Source organism: Equus caballus, chromosome 30 (assembly GCF_041296265.1).
Source record: "Equus caballus isolate H_3958 breed thoroughbred chromosome 30, TB-T2T, whole genome shotgun sequence".
Lineage (NCBI taxonomy): Eukaryota > Metazoa > Chordata > Mammalia > Perissodactyla > Equidae > Equus > Equus caballus.
In genome coordinates, this window is record NC_091713.1 from 33,403,675 (window position 1) to 33,426,042 (window position 22,368).

General features: G+C 37.5%; 1 protein-coding gene across 1 annotated transcript in view; it reads right to left on the reverse strand.

Annotated features, from left to right (window-relative positions):
* Positions 1 to 6,009: 6,009 nt before the first annotated feature.
* Positions 6,010 to 22,368, reverse strand: part of ASPM (assembly factor for spindle microtubules) — a 50,747-nt gene continuing 34,388 nt past the window's right edge. Inside the window, exons 19-28 of the mRNA XM_005608034.4 lie at positions 20,215 to 20,381; positions 17,953 to 18,049; positions 16,616 to 16,825; positions 15,448 to 15,597; positions 14,378 to 14,569; positions 13,665 to 13,857; positions 13,369 to 13,523; positions 11,702 to 11,878; positions 10,474 to 10,643; positions 6,010 to 7,350 (exon numbers count right to left, since the gene is read on the reverse strand). Coding sequence (XP_005608091.2) covers positions 7,248 to 7,350; positions 10,474 to 10,643; positions 11,702 to 11,878; positions 13,369 to 13,523; positions 13,665 to 13,857; positions 14,378 to 14,569; positions 15,448 to 15,597; positions 16,616 to 16,825; positions 17,953 to 18,049; positions 20,215 to 20,381 — 1,614 coding nt within the window. The 3' untranslated portion in view covers positions 6,010 to 7,247. The remainder of the gene's footprint in view (positions 7,351 to 10,473; positions 10,644 to 11,701; positions 11,879 to 13,368; positions 13,524 to 13,664; positions 13,858 to 14,377; positions 14,570 to 15,447; positions 15,598 to 16,615; positions 16,826 to 17,952; positions 18,050 to 20,214; positions 20,382 to 22,368) is intronic.

A 22,368-nucleotide genomic window follows, 5' to 3' on the forward strand; every position in this document is an offset into this window, starting at 1 on the left:
TGGAACAGATCAACTGAGAAATTAAAATTTGCATAATGAATATCCTTAAATAGATGAGGGAATGACTTCAGCCAATGAATAAATCACTACGATAAAAATCAAAGTGTTGAGAGTCAAAAATCTTGCTGATGATTTACGGTTATTTCTTTTTCAAATTTCCCATTAAGCTCACTCCATGAACAGAGAATTAAAAGTGTACAAGCTTTGTCAGTGTTAGGAGTAGATTCTAGCGTGAAACGAGAATTAGGGTTAACACAGAACATCTAAATGGCAGTACTGTTAGCCTGAAAGCCCTTTAGAGTATTTAGATCCTGCTCTTTTATCCCCCCAAACCTATCGATACAAAGGGTTTTTTATCTGGTTTGGTTTTTCTAAGATATGTTACTGTAAGAATAGTTTACTAGTTTCACCCAAAGGGAAAAGTCTGTTTAAATATTATAACAAATTATATTTACAAGAATTATGTTTTACATAAAATTGACATGCCAAAACGAAAGAGCATATTAAAAACTCAAGTTAAATGCATGTTGGAATTTCCCTTTATGTTTTTTAGAGAGCATTAAGAATTAATACATGCCTTCTGCATAGAGTTCTCCTGAGATGATTAATAAGATGATAAACACTAAGCTTTCGACCTCATCTTCAGTGGTGTGCTGAATAAAGATTTCAACAATTCTAAAGCAGCAGGGACTCCTCATTAAGTACACAATGTCCCTCTGGAAGAAAAAGTTAATTACTTATCACATTTGTTTAAGTCCCTTTGTAACAGACCTTATATTTCATTTAAAATATTTTTGAATTACACTAAAATAACACAGCTATGTTCATTTATAATACTTTTCATGCTGGAGTTCAATAAGAACATGATAACCAATGGAAGTCACAATAACAAGCAGCATAAATAATTAACTCAGACCGCATGAAAATCAGGGTAAATTTTCAACAGCAATACCCACTTGTAAGTCCATTGAGTAAAGTTCATTTGTGGCCTTTGATTTCTTTACTACCACTGATTAAACGAAGAGATGAACTTGGGAACATGAGGTCATGAATACCTGATAGCAAAATAAGGTGTTGTCTAGATCGCGCTGCTTAAAGAGAAAAATGACCTTAACTGCATCAAGCAATGAGAGGATAATGTTATTGATAAGTGAGTCCGACGTTTAAAGAGTGCATTCTGTGGCAGGTGGTGAGATGGGCACTGCGCTGTGTATGATTCATTCATGAGAAATGTTGTGTGTGTTCACCATGTACCCGGTCATGTCTGCTCTTGGTTACATAACAGTGAAAAAATACATTAAAATTACCGCCATCATGGAGTTTACATTCTAATGGCTTTTAACTTAAACTACAAAATGATACTGTGAGGTGGGAGCTATTATTATTTCACTTTTGTAACTTTTTATTAAAATACAACATATTAGGAGAAAAGTGCACACATCCTAAGTGCACGGATCAATGGAGTCTCACAAACTGAGCACATCCATGAAACCAGCACCCAGAACAAGAAGCAGCATGTACCAGCAGCCCAGAATTTCCCTCCAAGTCACAGCCCACGCCCACTCTCAATGTTAAACACTATCTTGGCTTATAATAGCTTGGTTTTATACTACATAACGGAATCATATAGTATTTTTTTTAATCTGGCTTCTTTTGGTTAATGTTTTGCTTGCAAGATTCATCCATATCTTGGGCTGTAGAAGATAGTTCTTTCTCTGTATAGTATTCCAATTCTGTCAATATGCCACAAATTATCTATTCATTCGACTGCTCATGGATATTTGGGTGACTTCCAGTTTAGGGATATGATACGATCTCTGCTTATTGTCAAAGTTTTTTTTAATTAAAAAATTTTCAGACATAACCTCCACCTGGATCCTACCATTTAACATTTTATTATACTTCTAAAATCACATATTTATCCATCCACCCATCCTTTTTCGATGCCTTTCACAGTAAATCGCAGCTATCTGTGCATGCCCCCTACATACTTAAGCAAATATTTCATTAACTCAAGTTCTGTTGTTGTTGTTGTTGTTGTTTTTGAGGAAGATTAGCCCTGAGCTAACTACTGCCAGTCCTCCTCTTTTTTGCTGAGGAAGCCTGGCCCTGAGCTAACAACGTGCCCATCTTCCTCTACTTTTATATGTGGGATGCCTGCCACAGCATGGCGTGCCAAGTGGTGCCATGTCCACACCCGGGATCCGAACTGGTGAATCCCGGGCCACAGAGAAGCAGAATGTGCGAACTTAACTGCTGTGCCATGAGGCCGGCCCCTCATTAACTCAAATTCAATATTTTTTATAGATTATTCTGTTGATATGAAATCTAGAAAGAGATGCACAACTTTTAAGTATAGGTCTTGAGTTCTTGAGTAATGCACACACCTGTATATCACAAACCCCTACCAATTACCATTGATCCTTCCAGAAAGTTCCCTCATGCTCCTTCCTAGTCAGTCCTCACCTCCACTTCTTACAGGCAACCACTGTTCTGATTTTGCCACCAATCACATCGTTTTTCTGTTCTAGAACCTCATATAAGTGGAAATATACAAGCACTCTTTTTCGTAAGCCTTCTTTCTTTCAGCATAATGTTTTGGGATTTATCCATGTTATTGATTCAGTACTTCATTTCTTTTTAGTGCTCAACTTTATAAAAGAATACACTGAAGCTTAGAAAGCATTGAAGTTGAAGTGGCTTATCAAAGATCACTACCCTAGCAAGTGTCAGAGCAAGGATTCAAAGAAAGTCCTTTTTCAAAAAGTAAAATCTGTATTGAGATATCATAATTAAATACTTAAATTTTTAATCAATTAAAAGTTACTAGCATCTACTAATTTCAGTAAATATAGTAAGAGTATTACGTCTAAAAATCAAACTAAGCGAGGAAGTATATGAAATGTTTCAAAAATCATAAAGTCTGGAAGAATCTTCTATTCCAGGTAAGAACAAAACTAAACATAATTTTTAAATATTTTCTGAAATAGTCAATATATTTAAATGGTGCAAACTTCAAAGGATGTAAAGTGAGATGTCTCTGTCCCATACTGTCCCTCAGTCACCCAGCTCCCCTCTCTAAGAGGGTAAATAATGTCCTCAGTACCTTTTGCATTTTTCCATAGACACATATACAGCAAACATCTACCTTTTAACTGATTTCTTTTGCACTTAACAGTATATATTGGAGATCGCTTCATAGCAGAGCATAAATGGCTTGCTTATTTGTTTTTAGATCAGTATAGTTTTCTAGTATATTGACAGATAATTTAAATCAAATTCATTCTTGTTGGGTAATGAAGTTGTTTACAATGTTTTATTGTTGCTAAAATTTCTGCAGTGTCTAGGATGGTACATGTTGTTTTGCACTTGTGAATACATTAAGTAGAATAAATCCCCAGAAGCGAAATGTGCATTTATGATACAAATATTGATTAGTTTTTCTAATGGAAATTATGCCAATCAACTCTCCCAATAGCACTGTACAAGAGGATGTTTTTCCATAGCACCCACACAGCATTATTAAACAGTTCATGTTTCAATTTGATAAGTAAAAACATAATCACTGTATAAATTAATTCACATTTCTCTTACTATGTGTGAGATTGAAGACTTTTACATGAATTTCAAAGTCATTTTTACTTTATTTCTGTGAGGTACTTGTGCATATTCTTTGCTCCTTCTTCTGTTGGACTGTTGGCTTTTTCCTATGGACTTGTATGGACTTTTTTGGTTCTTGAGGAAGATTAGCCCTGAGCTAACATCTGCCGCCAATCCTCCTCTTTTTGCGAGGAAGACTGGCCCTGAGCTAACATCTGTGCCCATCTTCCTCTACTTTATATGTGGGACACCTACCACAGCATGGCTTGATGAAGAGTGTGTAGATGCGTGCCTGGGATCCAAACTGGCAAACCCCGGGCAGCCAAAGCGGAGTGCGTGAACTCAACAGCTATGCCACTGGGCCAGCCCCGACTTTATGGACTTGTTATATATTAAGATAAATGGCATTGGTCTGTGACTTTGAGTTGTATATACATTTCCTGGTATGCTATTTATCTTTTAAATTTGTTACAGTGGATTTTGCAAGTAAATTAATCTTTTCCTTCAAGATTTTGGGATTTGCGTTATAGTTAGAATTACTCCAATGTTGTTTTTTTTAAAAAAAAATATTGCCAGTTTCTTATACTACATTTATGGTTTAACTTTGAATGAATGTATATAATATAAATCTTTGTGAATGATGTCAGGTAAGTACACAACCTTATTTTTTCCCAGAGAGTTGCCATGCTGCTCCAATTATTTATCAAACGATTCATTTTTTTGCCAGTGGATTTCCTTCCTCATATGTTCAATTCCTGTACTATATGTTTTAGGTCTATTTTTAGATTCTCTATTCTGCTTTATTGTTTAATCATATTTTTTAGTACCACCCTTTTAGCTACCCTAGTTATAGAATACACGAGAGCATATAAGTCGTCTAGTCCTCACACTTTAGTCCTTTTTCAGAAATTTCCTGTCGTGTTTTGCTTGGTTAAATACTACAGGTTTGGAGTAGACCATCGAGTCACTCAGCTCTGACTTACTTTTTTTTTCTTTGAGGAAGATCAGCCCTGAGCTAACTGCTGCCAATTCTCTTCTTTTTGCTGAGGAAGATGGGCCCTGAGCTAACATCCGTGCCCATCTTCCTCTACTTTATATGTAGGACGCCTGCCACAGCATGGCTTTCACCAGGCAGTGCCATGTCCGCACCCAGGATCAGAACTGGCGAACCCCAGGCCGCCGAGAAGCAGAACGTGCGAACTTAACAGCTGTGTCACCGGGCCGGCCCCTCAGCTCTGACTTATAATCACAATATACGGACTGCAACTTTGGAAAGAGAGCACTCATTTGTACCCACATTTCTTCATCTCTAAAATAACGGTAAAAATAGTAGCCACCTCAAGCACATCACAGAAACGCTGCTGAGGATAATTTAGTACTCCACAGTTTGCTCATCCCTAAAAGAGTCACTATTAAAAATGGTTTGAGAGACAAAATATTAAGCCAAGTTTCATAAATACATTCTAAGGAAATATATGCCCATCCAGGTAAAAAAAGGGCAATAATACATTTAATGGAAATATTAAAAGATGAAATTATAAGTGTGTCATTCTAATTCTCTTTCCTTCTTCCTTCCTTTATTATCTCTGAAGCTTACTCGGCAATAATAAAAATCTAAAATCTCTCTTCATTTGGCTTTGAAGAGCCAGTTATAATAAAAATTTCATTTTAATTATATAACAACATAGTCTATGGGCTATATGCATGCTTGACAAAGTATCATTTCTACCCAACATTTTTCCAAAATTGGCACTTTAGGGATAAATAAGAAAAGTTTGACCCCCCTCCACTCCTTTCTGACTACTCTAGTTTCCCTAACCACAGGCCAAAGTACACCTCCAAGACGTCAGGACACCACAGCGTTTGAACCAACCTAGTTTCTACCCAGTAGAGGCATGCTGAGAAGAAATGGATCTCAAAGTGAGTATTATAAAGCAGAAGCCACATTTGCGTTGGTTCGGCCACTTGGCCTACTTACGACAATGCTGGAGGCACGAGGCTTTACCAAAACTGCTCCAGCAGAAGCCTGAGAATCTCAGCTCCAGCTTCACGGATGTCAAGGGGCAGGTTGTGGAGCATTTCCTGCTGACAGCGATACAGTAAGCATGGCGTGGTCCTGAGGCCAGTATTTGTGCAGGTGTCTCCTTGATGCCTCAACTTCAAGTTCATGGTGGGAAAAAGCACATACCCAGGCCACTTTTATGGCATGGTACTAGAACTAGGAGTATGCAGACTTGTGGTTTGCAATACAGAAGAGGTCCATCAAACATCTAATTGGAGGCTCAGTGTAAAACTTATGGAAACTAAAGAAAAAAATCTTAATATTATTGAGAGAGAAAAAAACATTACTTTCAAACATGCAATAATATGAGTGTTGAACTTCTTAACACAGATGATGAAAACAAGGAGGAAATGGAATAACATCTTTAATGTGTTAAACGAAAATACCTGACAATCTACAATGCTATAACCACTAAAAATATTTTCAGAACTAAAAGTAAAGAAAGATGTCTTCATCTTTACCAATCATTTTTATGCTGGTTGATTATATCCTAGCAGTATAACTTAGCAAAGTAATAGATTGATTGTATTAAGATTCTGTTAAATGAAAGAGAAAGTGTTCGGAAAATACTAAGTACCAAGAGTTCCTAAAATACTTTATTGAAAGGAACAAAAAAAAAGAGGCATGACAATATCAAAAATTCTCCAGAGTTAATTTCAATATACTCTTTAATATGCCAGTCTGGTCTTTAGAACAATCCTAACCAAATCCTTGACAATTTCAGACTAATAAGGTTTAATCTTTAGGCTAAAAATTAACACATTAAGTAGTTAATTGGTCTCTCCATTTCCAGCTACTACTGATTTACTTCAGATAGTTAAAAACCTTTATGGCTTCCCTGTATGGACAGACTTTGGGACTCTACCAGATTTCAAATAGATGCTAGAAATAGGCTTCCATGGCCCTGGGACCACATCAGTTCAGTATTGATAAGAGTACCCACAGCTATAGAAAAAGAATATGCTTTTATTTCAACACTGAATCATTTTCAGGCCTGTGGTATGTGGCTGGACAACAAGGTTCTACTATAAGCAACACCAGGCTCATCCTAGGTCCAATTATAACACTAATCAGTTCAAAGATAAGGGTTTTTAGTATATGAATTCATTTGATTTCCCTACAGGGGCCCAATGCCTATCGGATGGTCCAGACAGGCAGGGAAAGAAATGGAGATGTTGTCTATGGCATTTGTGAGATTACTGTACCCTCTTCTCACTGAGTTGGCAGAATCTTAAATTTCCAACATCTGTTTTAGAAAAATGCCTCAATATGTCTATAAAACAGGAGTAATAAGCTATTTTTCTCCCTTTACGAATATACCTATATTCAAAATAAAATAATATCTTAAGATAACAGACATGAATAACAGAGTTATAATCATTTTATGACATACAAGTTTGTTACATGCATAGAGCTATTAAATAATAAAAGAAACAATGACTATAAAAACAGTTTGTTATATACATTTTAAATTTTAATACAAAGTCAGATTTTTGAAGTTATACAAAGCTGAAAACACCTTACTACGCATGATTAGCTTTAATATTTCTTTTTACTGTACATACTGATAAAATGTTTACATTAACTAATAAGGAAGCCCAAGTGTATCCATAACCATTTGAATAGCTTGCAAGGAATTTGTGATTTCTTCCTTGTTATCTCTTCTCAAAACCCAAGCTGGTTTAAGTCTGTGAAGAGAACAAAAATCTTGCGTTAACAAACTTCTTCTCTTCAAAGTTACCTTTACCTGTCTGTCTTAACTAAAATGTGGCCACTCCCGAACACATCACTTCCCTGACAAGGCTCTCAGACAGGATGGAGGGCTCCATGTTACAGCTTTTACTACTTTCAGGGTATTTCTCTCCATCTTTCCTGAAAGATGATCCTGGCTCCTTTGGAAGCTTACGCTATTTAGCTCCACCATTGCCTTTGGGTCAGCTCCCAAACTTCCAGTGTATTCTGCTTTGTAAACTTGGTTCCTGGTCTTCTCTCAGCTCCTGTCACCATGCTCAGTAACTTCAACACCCATGTGGCCAAAAAGCCAATACCCTCATCTCTCAGTCTTTGCTTCCCTTTCCTTCTTTTCCACCACAACCAATCCCTTCTCACATGATCATATTACAGACTTTGTGACCACAAAGTGCACCACCCCTGACGTCTCATTTGGGGACTTCCACTCTCCAACCACTACTTCTGATTCAACCACATCATTTGACTTCATACACCCACTGGGTATATTCTTCCACCTCACTGAGATCTCCAATTCACTTGACCTCAACGCACACCCATCATGCATCAGAATGCTTTTCTCACTCCCCTCTGTTGGCTGTCTTAGGTCCATCAATACAATCCCCTTTGCAGATGCATTAACTCTATTGTTTCTCTTTCCTGTTGAATTCAACTGGAAAGTTCTATTTGGACTCCAAGTTGAATTCAAATATCTGCCTTCTTCATTCCTGTACAGCTGGACATTGCTAAAGAAATTTATAGAACCAGGCTGAGTGATTTATGCCCATAATTGCAAATCTAAATGGGCATTTGATATTTCCTAATATGCTTCCTTTCTCTTTCCCCAAGGTGACGATCTTATTCCTTTCTTCTTTTCAGATGTCCCCTCCATACCCTTTCTGATCTGCTTCTGAGCTAATTCCATCAGAGGGGAGCTCATACATCATTCTCACATAAATCCCTACTACTATATGCATTTCCATCTTCTTATACTTTGCTGTTAAAAATCCAAATATCTATTAACTGGTGAGTGGTCAAACAAAGCGTGCAATATCCACAGGACAGAATCGTACTCTGTGATAAAAGAGAATGAAATCTAATCTCTGCATCAACACGGAGGGACCTCAAACGCCTTAAGGGCAGTAAAAGAATCCAATCACAGAAATCTACGTACCGCGTGATTCTATTCACGTGACAATGTACAAAAGGCAAAACTAAACCAGATCAGTAGTTGCCAGACTCTAGGGGTTAAAGGGAGAGAACTGACTGCAAAGGGGCACAAGGGAACTCTGGTGTGACAGAAATATTTTATCTCAGTGGTAGTGGGTTTCACATCTGTATACACTGGTCAAAACTCCATTGACCCACATATCTACACTAGGGCGCATTTACACTGTTGGTCATTTTGCCTCAAAAAACCTGACTATATCAAAAGGAAAAGAAGAATCTATTCATTCATATGCCTTTAATAATAGTTTTTAAAACATAATTAATATTAAAATTTACCAAGTCCTTCAATAAAAATCCTTTGTAGAAAGGGTCTCCATTAAAAATTTCAAGCAAGGAGATATTTTTACTTTTATAATGTGAAATATGAGTGCATGAAAGCAATTTACAAGTATTATACAGATTATAATTATGAGTAATTATAAAGCTGACTGCTATGTAACCCAGATCAAGAAAGAGTGCATTGTCAACACCGTGGAATTTATACCTAGTAGAGAATTGTTGAATCATAGAAAGGAAGAAGGGAGAGAGGGAGGGAAGGGAGAGAGGGAGGAAGGAAGGAAATTAAATATCACGAGCTAATTTAGTTCATCAATTAAATCTTTTTATTAATAAGGGAAAATCAGAAAATGATAAATTGATCGTTTAAATAAAATTTTACTGCCTGAGCAAAATGTAAAGTCATAGCTCAAGTTCTAAAGTTATAAATTTTGGTCCACAAATGAATTCATGACTAATAACAAATCTGTACCTTAAATCAGTATTATAATTCTAATTTACGTCATCTAACAGAAGAATGTTGCTGGAGTTCTCCACAATAGAAGACCAATATTTGTCATAGGAAATTCATCAAATATTACTCGTATAAGAGGATGAGTTTTACTGTATGCAAATTATATCTCAATAAACTTGACTTTAAAACTATGCAATAGCAAAGTGAAATGACTACAAAGCTTCTAAGTGCTGACTCTAAACTTCAGACCTTCATCCACAGAGCAGCAGCAGAGTCTGCATCTGGCACTGGTCTGCGGGTCACAGCTGGAGCACTGCACAAGGGCTGGCGGTGCTTCATGTCTGATTCTGTGACAAGAATCCTACTCAGACGGTCTTGTGTACGAGGAGATCAGATCACCCTGTATGATGCAGACTGGCCCTAAACCCAACAACAGGTGTCCTTCCAGAGACACAGAGGAGGGAGAAGGAGAAGACAGGCAGAGGAGGGAGCTCTACAGCCAGAAGTCAGGACACCTGGAGTCACCAGAACTGGAAAAGTCCAGGAAGAAAGCTACCCTAGAGCCTTCAGAGAAAATGAGGGCCTCACTGACTCCTTGACTTGGAACTTCTGCTTTCAAGAACTGAGAGAGAACAGGTTACTGTGGTTTAAGGCCACTAGGTTTGTGGTTATCTGTTACAGCAGCTCTAGGAAACTAACACAGCGTCTCACAGAGAACCTCTCTAGGAGGAGAAATTTGCAGTATCAGGGTGATCCCAGGAGGGGTTAGAGGTTGATATTTTGGCCAAGAGGGATTTCTGACAGCTCTCAAACAGTGTAGCTTGTCCTACGTGCAGAAAAAAAATTGGCATAGCAAAGCTTATAAAAACCTAATTCTTAGTCTTAGTGCTTAACTATTTAATAGAAGGAATTTATTGAATAACTACTAAATACCCAAAGCTATCATGTTATTACTTCATTATTTATTGAGACCATCTCCTTTAAAAATTTACCAAGGCTTCTATTCTTTTTCATAGGTTGTTTCTCCAATGTCAACTACAATATTTTGCTTATAGTAGGTACTTAAATATTTGCTGAATGAACGAACGAATGACACAAAATGATAGAGTACATTTCTGCTTACCTTGAAACTATTCTGGTTCTGACAGGTGTTTCTGGAATAAAGGGGATGCTCATAGAAGAATTCACCTTTTGTTTATACAGTATTCTTTCAGTATTCATTTTATGTTTACGAGCTGTAAGTTTGTAGAGACTATAAATGCAGTCAACAATTTTGGACCTACTTCGAACATCCTAAAAAAGAAAATGTACCTTTATTAAAATGAATAAGAATTAAATTTTGCATCCCTTCTGTGCTAACAAAGTCAATCATAATGAATAAACACTATGCAGTAAACTTATGAGCTTTTAACAATTAAAAGTCAAGCTCTCTAAGTTTAGTAGTAAGATTGGTTTAAATTATGAATTAATATGTAAGAATTATAAAGAAAGCAAATATTCAAAAATTGTACACTTAACTCCATACTGAATTAAAAGGCAAATATTCTCCAGTTACCAAGTCCTGTGAATTTCACCTTTTCAAAGATTCTGAAGTTATCCACTTCCCTCTCACTGAGACAACCCCAGGTCAAGTACCATCTCTTGCCTGGACCACTGCACATCTCACTTGCCTCCTTCCCTAATGGTCTCCCTGCATCCACACATGCTCTCCCAAATCCATCCTTCAATCACCAGCCAGACTGATGTTAAAACTTAGACTGGAACACGTTCCCTTGCTTAAAAGCCTTCAGTGGTTTCCTATTGTTCTCAGGAAAGGCCACAATCCTATCCCAGCCTATGACCACATCTACATTGACTGTAACACCTCAAGAGAATAACTCAGAGGTCTCACAGTAGAAAAGCTTGAAATATACTTATGGTTACAACAGAAGGAGGAGGAGTCACACATCTCTGATTTTCTACCTGGCTAGGATAATTTGTCACTTCCCTCAGTTAAATGGAAAATGGTTACTAATATGGCTGCAATAGATTCTTTTTTTTTTTTTTAAGATTGGCACCTGAGCTAACATGTGTTGCCAATCTTTTTTCTCCCTCTTTTTCTCCTCCCCAAAGCCCCCCAGTACATAGTTGTATGTTCTCATTGTAGGTCCTTCTGGTGGTGCAAGATTCTACTTTTATAAGTCAGTTTCTTTAATACATAAGCAACAACTCATATATCAGCACAAAAAGTAGGTTTGAACACACACAAAATGCTACTTACAATGTGATAGTTACTGAAGGAAAAGTATAAAAGTCTTAGACCTAAGAACAAATCAAAATAACCTCAGAGAAAGTAACTGCTTAATACTTACAGAGGCTCGATTTGTTGTCTTCAGTAAAAGAGCTAACAAACAACAGGTTTTTATGAAAATGCTTCCACCTTTGTCTGCAACTTTGTCACCAGGCTTTTCTCGGTACATTTGCAAAAGCTGCAACAGTGTATCTATACAATTTTCTACATCATAAACTGCCGAAGTAGTTTTTTCATACTTGAAAAGAACAGAATGAAATTAAAAGTTATAACAAACACATACACTCTTAGAAACAGCCCAACCAAAAAGAAAGCTCAAAGAAATTTTGGGTCGATCTGCAGCAAGTGCCAAGGACTTCATGAAATGACATTTTGACATTACTTTCACTTCTGTATCCATCTCCTATGCGCATCGGCATTTTGTTTTCTTCCCAGCCTACAGAAAATGAATCAAATCTAAAACCTCTGAAAATGAACACCTTAAAGGAAATAGAAACAAACTTAAAGACAAGGTCGTTTTGGTGAGAACCTCTTAGGGAAAAGGTAACTTATCTGTGATAGCTAATCATAGGGGGAGATAAAGATAAAGGCAGGATTTAGTTAGTCACCCTAATACATGCTTCTCGAGAGGAAGAGGAGCTTGCTTCAAAACAAAATAAATCTGACACTAGTAAGTCTAGGATATATGCTCCCTGCCCCAGTTATCCAATTGTATCATTAGATTCCTATTGAAATTTGCATGGTAACAAATAATGCTAAGGACACTAAGCCAAAAATAACAAGACAATGTTCACAATTAATATTTAAAATTTGGCACATCTGTGTATCAAGCACTTTATGTACACTGACTCATTTAATCCTCAGAATAACATTATGAGGTAGGTACTGTTACTGTACCCATATTACAGTTAAAGAAAGGGAAGCACAGAGAGGCTAAGTAACCTACAGTAAACTGCAGAGCTGGGGTTTAAACCCAAGCAGTTTGGCATCAGAGTCTGTGTTCTTAACCACTCCTTCTCAATAAGAAGATACCGGGTAAAGTGCTTTGAGTTGTGGCTGAGGGGGTGGGTGGCGAAGATCAATCTGTCATCTTGGTACCTTGGGTTGCACGCATTATAGTTTAGTACAGATCTGCTCCCAGCCCAAAGCCAAACGACTTAAATCCTAGTACAGAGTCCTACAGGGTGACTAAGTTAGAGCAGTATCTTTATCATGTTATCCCAGACATGAACATAAGAGGTCCTATTGTTCTGATACAAGGCAGTGGATAAGAACACCAGCTCTGGAAATAGACAGAAATGATCCACATTCAGCTCCAGCACTTAGCTCACTCGAGGCCTAAGGCGAGGAACTTCACATCTGTGAGAATTACTGTTCCTTCTCTATGAACGCGAAAAATAACAGGAACTAGCTTAGAGGGTTACTGTGCAGACTAAATTAAATGATGAATGAAAAACAGTAGCACACAGTAAGTACTCAACAAATGTTAGTCATGATTGTTATTTACATTGTAAAGACAGAAGAAATAAAATTGTAAAAAATTCTATTTTTTCTACATTTCTCTGCACAGTGATGTTAACAGATTAAACATTCTTCCCCCTAAGACTCTGGCACATGAATGAATTTTAACTTGGAGATGTAAGTTCTCGTGACGAGCAAGTGTAAACTTAATTTGCTGAGTCAGATTTCTTGACCAATGAACGTTTCGTTATTAAAATGGAAAACTACCTTAGCGACATTAAGCAGGACTTGTACAGCGTAGCTGATGACTTCCATACAAGGGACGCTACGATTGCAACTTCGGATCAGAACAAATATTTTAGAAATCGCTCCACTCTGGGCCATGTTCTCACAACAGAGGGGAGACAATCGAGTAACCACCTCTGAAAGAGATAAAAAGGGATGAATTCACAGCAACAAAATGTTTCAGCTAATAACATATTAGTATAAGATTCTTTTTATTCTCAAAGGTAAAAATGCATTTCTAACCTTATACAAGGTATCGTTAAAACACAGCAACTAACCTAGGTGCTTTAAAGCCTCAAGAATAGCAGACAGGTGCTTATATGTCAAAAGATAATGAAGGGCAAGTGTGGTTCTTCTGTAGAGTTTGTTTTCTTCTCGAATCTCCTTATTCACAAGCTGAAGACTTAGTCGTATAGCTTTAATTTTCGTACAATCATTTTTCTTCCTCCAAGAATACCCTCTCCATAATGCCTTAAGGAGACAAAACATAGCAATTTTAAGGTTACAGCCCATGATGTTTTCAACGTGTATCTACATCTATTTCCACAAAGTAAATAGTTTCAGTAAATGTATATTATGTGAGCAGGTTCAACTAAAGCCTCAGTTCAGGTTCTAATAAATAGCAAAATCAATTTTTCTAAAAAGAAATACATATAATATTCCTGTGTATAAACTAAAACATCATCCAATGATCAAAGATGTCTAAGTACGCCAAATGCTAAAACACTTTTCCATCTTTCAGTCAGAAACTTCCTTTAGGAAATTCAAAAATAAAGGCCTAGCAATGAAATCATGGTGGGGAAGATCAAAGGTATTGAGATGACAGACTGATCTTCCTCATCATAATTTCATTGTACAGTATTTATGAGTTATTCTATTGGCTAATCTCAGGCTTTCTAAAATGTTTGTGACTGTGTTGTTACATGTTAGACATCATGTAGATGAATTTCAAACCAAAGTCTTGAACTAAAATCATTACATTTTCAGTTACCTGAATTTTAGTGATTCTGGCATTTAACTGTTCCTGTTTTTTACAGAGGAGAAAACGGCGTACTGCTTTCTGTATTACTGATGCGGCCCTATTTCGCTGGCTCAGACGTTCTTGAACTTCATGCTGAACTTTCATGCTGCTATGATATCTCTGAAGAAACTTTTTGTGCTGTAATCTTGCTCGAAACCATCTCTGTTTAAAACACATGAAGATATTTTTCTTTACTTCAGGTTTTTAAAGTAAATAAATACACATATACACATACATATATAAATGAAACAAACAGAATACTATCTCGAATTATCTTTCAACCCTCCCTGTGGCATTACTTCTCTACTCCACTTGATGCAAATCCTTCCAGTCCGCATTGGGGGGTGTGTGTGTGTGTGTGTGTGTGTGTGTGAATTTGACCCTGCACAACATTGCCTTCATTTCACAATTTAAAAAAATTCTATCAAGTTGTACATATCATTCTGCAATTTGTTCTTCCAACAATATTTTATATATATATATATATATATATATATGTTAACATATACAAACACAATTCTTATTCAGAATACATAAAGAACTCCTATAAATTATTAGAAAAAAGATGCTCAACAGAAAAATGAGCAAAGTATATGGGGGAAAAAACACATTAAAAAAAAAAGCACACAATGCACACATAAGAATTTGAATAATCAACACTTAAGAAAAATTTTTTACAACTGCTAGCAATCAAGGAAATTACAAACAAAAATGAAGTATAATTTGTCACTCATCAAAATGGCAAAAATCAGGTCTTCTAATGTGCGTGTTGGCAAGGATGCAGAGAAACAGGTACCCTCCAACTTTGTTCGTAGGAGTGTAAATGAGTACAATTACTTCAGAGAATAATTCACGCTTCATTCCTGTGTCGTAAAACATTGACCTATTTCTAACTCATCAAATCAGCCCAACAGCTATATGGCAAAAGGCTAAATATTATACGACCTTAGCATAAAGTATTTGGAAATTGCTTATTATAAATAGAAGAAATTTATAACAAAAATTATATCACACATTTTTACTGCAAAGGAAATGCTAACCTGGATACAGATAACTGAATTAACCTGCTCTTCCGCATTCTTCACAGCCACGTGACGTTTGTATGCTCTTTGAATTCTAACAGCGGACAGGTGATAATACGCAGCGGCTGTGAAGTGAAGGAGCCTAGTTTTGGCTCTCTGTTCTAAAATCTAAAGAAGAAAAGAAATATATTAATTACCAAATATTTGAATCTTAAGACTTCAATCAGTGTTTATTTTTGTATATCTTCCATAACAAAGTATATAAATTAGCAATGAAGAATGAACGTTTAATTATTAAAATGATTTACATTGTAACTCTAAGTGATTATACTTCTTTAACATACAGTATTTCCAATTGTGTAGCTATAATCGAGTATAGAATGCAAAGTTATATTTGAGGCACTTTACGAAAGAATAATAGCATTTAATTTAACTAGACTGCCAAATAACAGCTAGCTAAACCTTTGAATGTACTAATTATGAGAGAGGTATATAAATATTAAACTTTAAAAAGGTTACAGTGTTCCAGGCAGAACTGTGGGAGATGGTGATATTTAAGCAGACAAAATCACTTGAATTGATTTCTCCCGTATTAGACGGTCTAGCACAAGTCCAGCATAAGACTTTCGTAGAAGCTTTCTACCGTGGCCTTTGGCCGTCAGACTTCCAATTTATATTTAATGAACAAAATGGGAAAGATTTCTCCTTTTTCACCTAAAATTTAATTATTTTGTCTTTGCCAGAGCTTCATCTATTGGATGCACAAGACCTCATGAACTCCCTACGAAGGATTCTCTCCTGCTGAAGACGTGGACGTTATCACGGGAATGGTACTTACAACACCTCAAAGAGTAGCTTGTGGAAGCAAAAGGCTACTGCGCAACAACCTCCTTCACATATGGGAGCCCTTCCCTCATCCTCCTTTCTGCCCCTTTGTTAAGATTTATTACACAAGAGAAAGTTTATTCTGCATTTTTGGTGAGCATCTATGGGACATAGGCTTATGGAACAAAAATCTACAGCCGCCAGGGATCTTGATCCATGGCTCTGCTGAAGTTGAATAAACTCAAGTTAACGGTTATATTAGTTCTGAAATCGTTCTTCAAAATCTAAAATTTCTTAACACAATTTAACATCAAATACTTTCATTTCAAAAGAGTGAGATATTCTACTTAAAAATACTTACTCTTTTTCTTACTAACCAACCACGCACCAGTGCTTGCAGAACAACTGTAGATTTTTTTAACTCAAGATATTTTATTCTTTCACACTTCCCAGCCTTTCTGGCTCGAATATATCTTTGTATGGTCAAGGCGGCAGACTTCTGCCGAAGAAAGCGCTGCCTTCCTTTATATCCTCTAAAACTCGCTTGGATCAAACAAGCAGCTTGATGTCTCTGTAAGAAAACATTTGCAAGTAACATTAATAGATAGAAATAATAATTCCCACCCACCCAAGATTCTTGAATTTCTCACTGTAATGTGAGATGGTGTAATTATGACTTTTTTTACATTTTTAGCTTAAGAATGTCATATTTCATAGACAAGAAAAGGTGATGGTGTATGATTTCTAAACCCATACGGGTCCACAGCTAAAAATGAAGTTTTCATGAAGGTGCAAGCCAGGGTCAAGAGATGCCTGATGCTCTTTCTCTCTCATCCTCTTGAAACTTTTCATTGTGAAAGGGAAAAGGACTAATATGACTACAGGACAAATACCTTTGGTAAAAATGCTATCTACCATATACAGTACAGAAAGGCCATTAGAAACAGCTATGAGGAAAGCTGTTGCTTCAAGAACCATAGCATACAACCAGCACATCTTATTCCTTAATTATATAACACTTGAGGACCAAATTCTAAGACACATACAGAAGTATAATGAGTTGAAATGGGAATTGGTTTGTTTTACAGCATAGATCCCCGCCTACTAGCTGAATGAGCTTGGGCAGCCACGCTCCTTTTCTAGACCTCAGGTTCCTCATCATAAAATGGGTACAGTAGTAATAACTACCTCGCAGGTTATTACAAGGATCACATTAGTCAGTAAATAAACAGGAGCAGGTGTAATAACAACAGTGCCTATACAATCACAGTGAATATTACATGAATATTGGAACTTTCAAGTAAAATTTCCATTTTGATTTCTTTAAAAAAGACCATAGGTACTGCAGGTATTCTAAAACTTTGATGCTAAATATTTTATATAGATCACCAATTCTGGCTTAGAGAGTATGTTAAATTTTCGACTTGTACTAGATAAAATATACTAGATCTATTACGACTTTCTCCAGAGCAATTATTTATTCTAAAAGTCACTTCAAACTTGGGTTTGAGAATATTTTATGAATACAGATATATAAACAAAAACACCCACGAATACTATTTTTATGTGAATATAATTTTTACTTGATTGCAATGATGTATTTAAAATACATGTACAGTTAGGTCTTAAAATCATTTTTCTTGTTTTCTATTTCCTAAAGTAGTTCTTTGCAAATGAGCTGTGTTTTTTTACACCTACTTTTATCACTAAGAAGCGCTCACGAGCTATTCTTCCAGAAAGTGTAGCTCTCCATTTTCTCTGAATGATAACTGCCGATGCTCTCACATTCAAAAACCTAAAGAGTAGTTATTGGAAAGCAATTTCAAATTATTTTCATCTATGCAACAAGTATTTATTGCCCCCGTTTTAAATACTAGAACAGAAAGAAAATATGAGAAAGGCAATGAGAGAATGAAGGAAAGTGGAGGAGTATAACTTATTCCTGAGTTCTAGCCATCAGAATTTTACACACAGAAATTGACACAATGAAAAACAAGTTGTGCAACCGGCAATATTCCAGTGGGCAAGAAATAGGAAGTTGTAGAACGACAAAGAATTCTGAACAGGATCGAAAGAAGGTGCGATGACGCAGACCAGACACAGCCTGGGTAAAGGGGGTGGTGGGGGAAGTAATGGTGGAGTCTATAATCTGAGGCCATAACACACGTGAGTCACGGGCAGACACGACGTGGCCAAGAAGAGACTGGAGGGATGAGGGCAGCACCAGAAAAGTGCAACATGGACACTCATCTGAAGGGAAAGGCAGGAATCAAAATATCTAAACTGGGGTCGGCCTGGTGGCATAGCAGTTAAATTCGCATGCTCTGCTTCAGCAGCCAGGGTTCGCAGGTTCAGATCCTGGGTGCGGACATGGCACCACTTATCAAGCCACACTGTGGTAGGCATCCCACATATAAAGTAGAGGAAGATGGGCACAGATGTTAGCTCAGGGCCAGTCTTCCTCAGCAAAAAGAGGAGGATTGTCAGTGGATGTTAGCTCAGGGCTAATCTTCCTCAAAGGAAAAAAAAAATCTAAACAGAAAGAGTCTGTAAACAGAATTGGAGAAAAATTAAAAACGTGGGGGCTAGAGACTAAACTTGAGGCAATCAACATAGTGTCACAGACGAAAATTGAGAATGGACAGGCTCCTTGACCTGCTCCTGGTAACACGGAGAAAGTTGAAACTAAAGTCACGTGGCCACATCTCTTAGAAATTAAGGCTGAGTGTCAATGAGAAAAATGCAGCATTTTGCTACAGGAAAATTAGATATTGGTCCTTCAGTGGACAGTGGCAACTCCATCTTTATATGGGACGCCCTGATTCCACCACGAAACTCATTAAGGAACTCTTCTAATACCAATGTGCTTTCCTACAACAACCTTTAAAACCATCACTGATACGATAATTCACCAAGTCTTGGAACTGAAGAAAAATTCTTAAACTATAAAATAAAAAATAATATAGGTGATCTGGTAAGAGCTTCTGAAAATGTGTTTAAAAGAAATGAACTAGAAATAGGGAAATACAATTAACATAGACAAGTTGGGAATTAGGTCTTCATCATTAAGGATAAAAAGTACAGGAAACAGTACAAAGTAACAAGAAAAAAAAAGAAAAATGAGTAAGAAAACAAATTTTGTCAGCAGCTGAATCAATAAACAAAAGGGGCCAATGCACTTTAATAAGAAAACCAAGATTTACTAGCTTTATTTTATTCACTTCCCACGCCTCCATCATTACCTTCATCCCTATGAACCTGAAGTAATCCAGTTCATGAAAATATTTTTTACTGAATTATATCATCAAGGCTTTATCTTAAAAATAAGAGTCTTAGGGGCCGGCCCAATGGCATGGTGGTTGGGTTCGTGCACTCTGCTTCAGAGACCTGGGGTTTGCAGGTTCGGATCCTGGTGCTGACAGACACACTGCTCATCAAATCATGCTGTGGCAGTGTCCCACATAGAAAATGGAGGAAGACTGGCACAGATGTTAGCTCAGGGCCAATCTTCTTCACCAAAAAACAAAACAAAAAAAGTCTTAGAGATATATTTTGTTCCACTAATGGAGAAAACACCAACAAATCAAACTATACAAATTAGGAATAGCAAGTATTTTAAAAGAAAAATCAGGGCCAGCCCCAGTGGCCTAGTGGTTAAATTCAGTGCACTCCACTTCAGAGGCCCAGGTTCTGTTCCTTGGTGCAGACCTACACCACTCGTCTGTCAGTGGCCAAGCTGTCGTGGTGGCTCACATACAAAAAGAGGAAGATTGGCAACAGACATTAGCTCAGGGCAAATCTTCCTCAGCAAAAAAAAAAAAGAGGAAGGTGGCAATAGATGTTAGCTCAGGGTGAATCTTCCTCAGGAAAAAAAATCAATAAGCAGTATCACTTTATATAAAGACCTGGCTACTACACACGGCACCCCTCATACTCTCCCACACAGCTATGATACATTACCGTCTTCTCTCCAGTTTGGTAGAGAAGTAACCTTGAATGATTTTAACAGCTTGTAGTACAGCTAGATAATCCTTACGGGCTTTCCGGCTCCTATACCAGGCTTGAATCTTACAGGCAGCTTTCACTTCACGCAAATATTTCCTGGCTTTATATCCCCTCCACACAGCCTGTTAAACACGTAAATATAACAAAGATGCAGTGAGATGTCTATTTTCTCGTAAATTGGAAGAATCACGAGTAAAGACAGTTAATACAAGGTTAAGCAGACAAAAATCAATTGCAGAAATAAAGTCAGATCCCGACTCTTCTATTAGACTCATTCATCTCCGACACATAACGAGCCTCTAAGAACAGTGGAGCTCACCACAGTGAACGCCTGTCACCTGCTCCATCACGCATACCCTGTGGCTGGCAGACAACTGAGCCCACCATAACCCTGACAAATGTACAAAAACTGTACGATGTGCACAACATCTGGAAAGCCAGATATGTGTATTGTGCTCACTATCTCAATCGATTTGGAAGAACAGAAAGAAAACGGACACCCTGAGTACTCCACTTCCGGGAAAGAACTAGGAATCCTTCCCACGTCCCACCCCACCCACCCACCCCACACACATCCAGGGTTGCGTGTCCTGCCTGCAGCAGTATCCTGAGAGCAGGTGTCTATCGGAGGACTGTCAGATTTTCCAATTTCGGTCGCCTTGTGGCCGACTAAGAGTTTCAGTAACAGTTTAAACTCATAAAGCGCTTAGCGCTGTACGAAGCGGTGTAAGCCCTACAATAACACAGGTAGGCAATATTATTCCCTCTAATCTGGAGATGAGGGAACCACGGCCCAGAGAAGTTGAGTAACTTGTTGACGTCACAGGTAATAAGTAGCAGAGGTATCTTATTTAATCTTTATAAATATCTTGTGAGATGATTATTAAGATCTCTATTTTACAAAACAGAAATTGACGTTGAGAAAGAAGAGACTTGTTACCACATAGCTAGTAAGTGATAGAGTCAAGATCCGAACCCAAGTCTGTTTGACTCCAAAACACCTACAATAAATCCTGCAGCCTCACCTTATAAGGGAATTAAGCTCCAAATTCAGTTAACAGGCAAGACTTTTATGTAGAGTCAAAACTACTCTTGTGATGGCCGTAACTCACTCACCGTATATTATATGTGGTTTTTATGTAAACAAAGCTGAATACCAACATATCGGTGGGAGTCAGGCATCAGTACTTTTAAAGATTCCAAGTGATTTCAATGTACATTAAAGTTTGAGACCACTGGACTATGTTAACGACTAGATGTATAAGTATAATTTTATAATTTAATTATATAAAAGAAAAAAACAAGGTTGTGTTTTCACAAGGTTGTTATTTTGGCTTTTGTATCATTTCGGCTAACTATCACCGTAACTAACACATCCAGTTAACACCTTTCAGTCCTTAACTTCTGGGCAGCATTTGGAATTGGAGCGTTCCTTTCTTCCTCCCTCGACCCTTGGCTTCCTGATACCTTTATTTTAGTTTTCTTTGTTCCCTCTTAATACCACATGTTGGCTTCTCTTCTCGATACCCTTAAATTTTGACTTTCTTCAATGTTCAAGCCCCAGGCCCTCTTCTTTTGCCCATTTTATACATTCTTCCTAGGTGAGCCCATCACTCCCACAAGGTCGATTATCACATATATGCCAATAACGGAGAAGTCAAATTCTAAAAGCCACACCACTCTCCGAACGCCAGACAAACAGCTGACATCTCAACTGGGACACCTGCTGGGCACTTCAGCCTCCTGTCCCCAAACAGCTCAGCATCAATCTCAACACCTGCTCCTCCCTTTGTTCCCTGTCAGTGAGTGGTGCCATCTGCCCAGTTGCTGAAGCCATAAACACGGCTTGGTTCCTTGTGCATGTGCCACGAAATGCCAGTACTATCCTTCCACTCCCACTCACCCTGACAGCCCCGCTGTCACTAGCTGATACTAAACTATGGCATCTTTCCCCTGAACGTCTGCCAATGGCCTCCTGGCTGGTCTCCCTGCTTCTGGCCTTGCTCCCTGTCCGTCCATCTTCCACATTCCTGCCAAAGTGACTCTTTTTTTTTTTTTTGAGGAAGATTAGCCCTGAACTAACATCCGTGCCCATCTTCCTCTACTTTG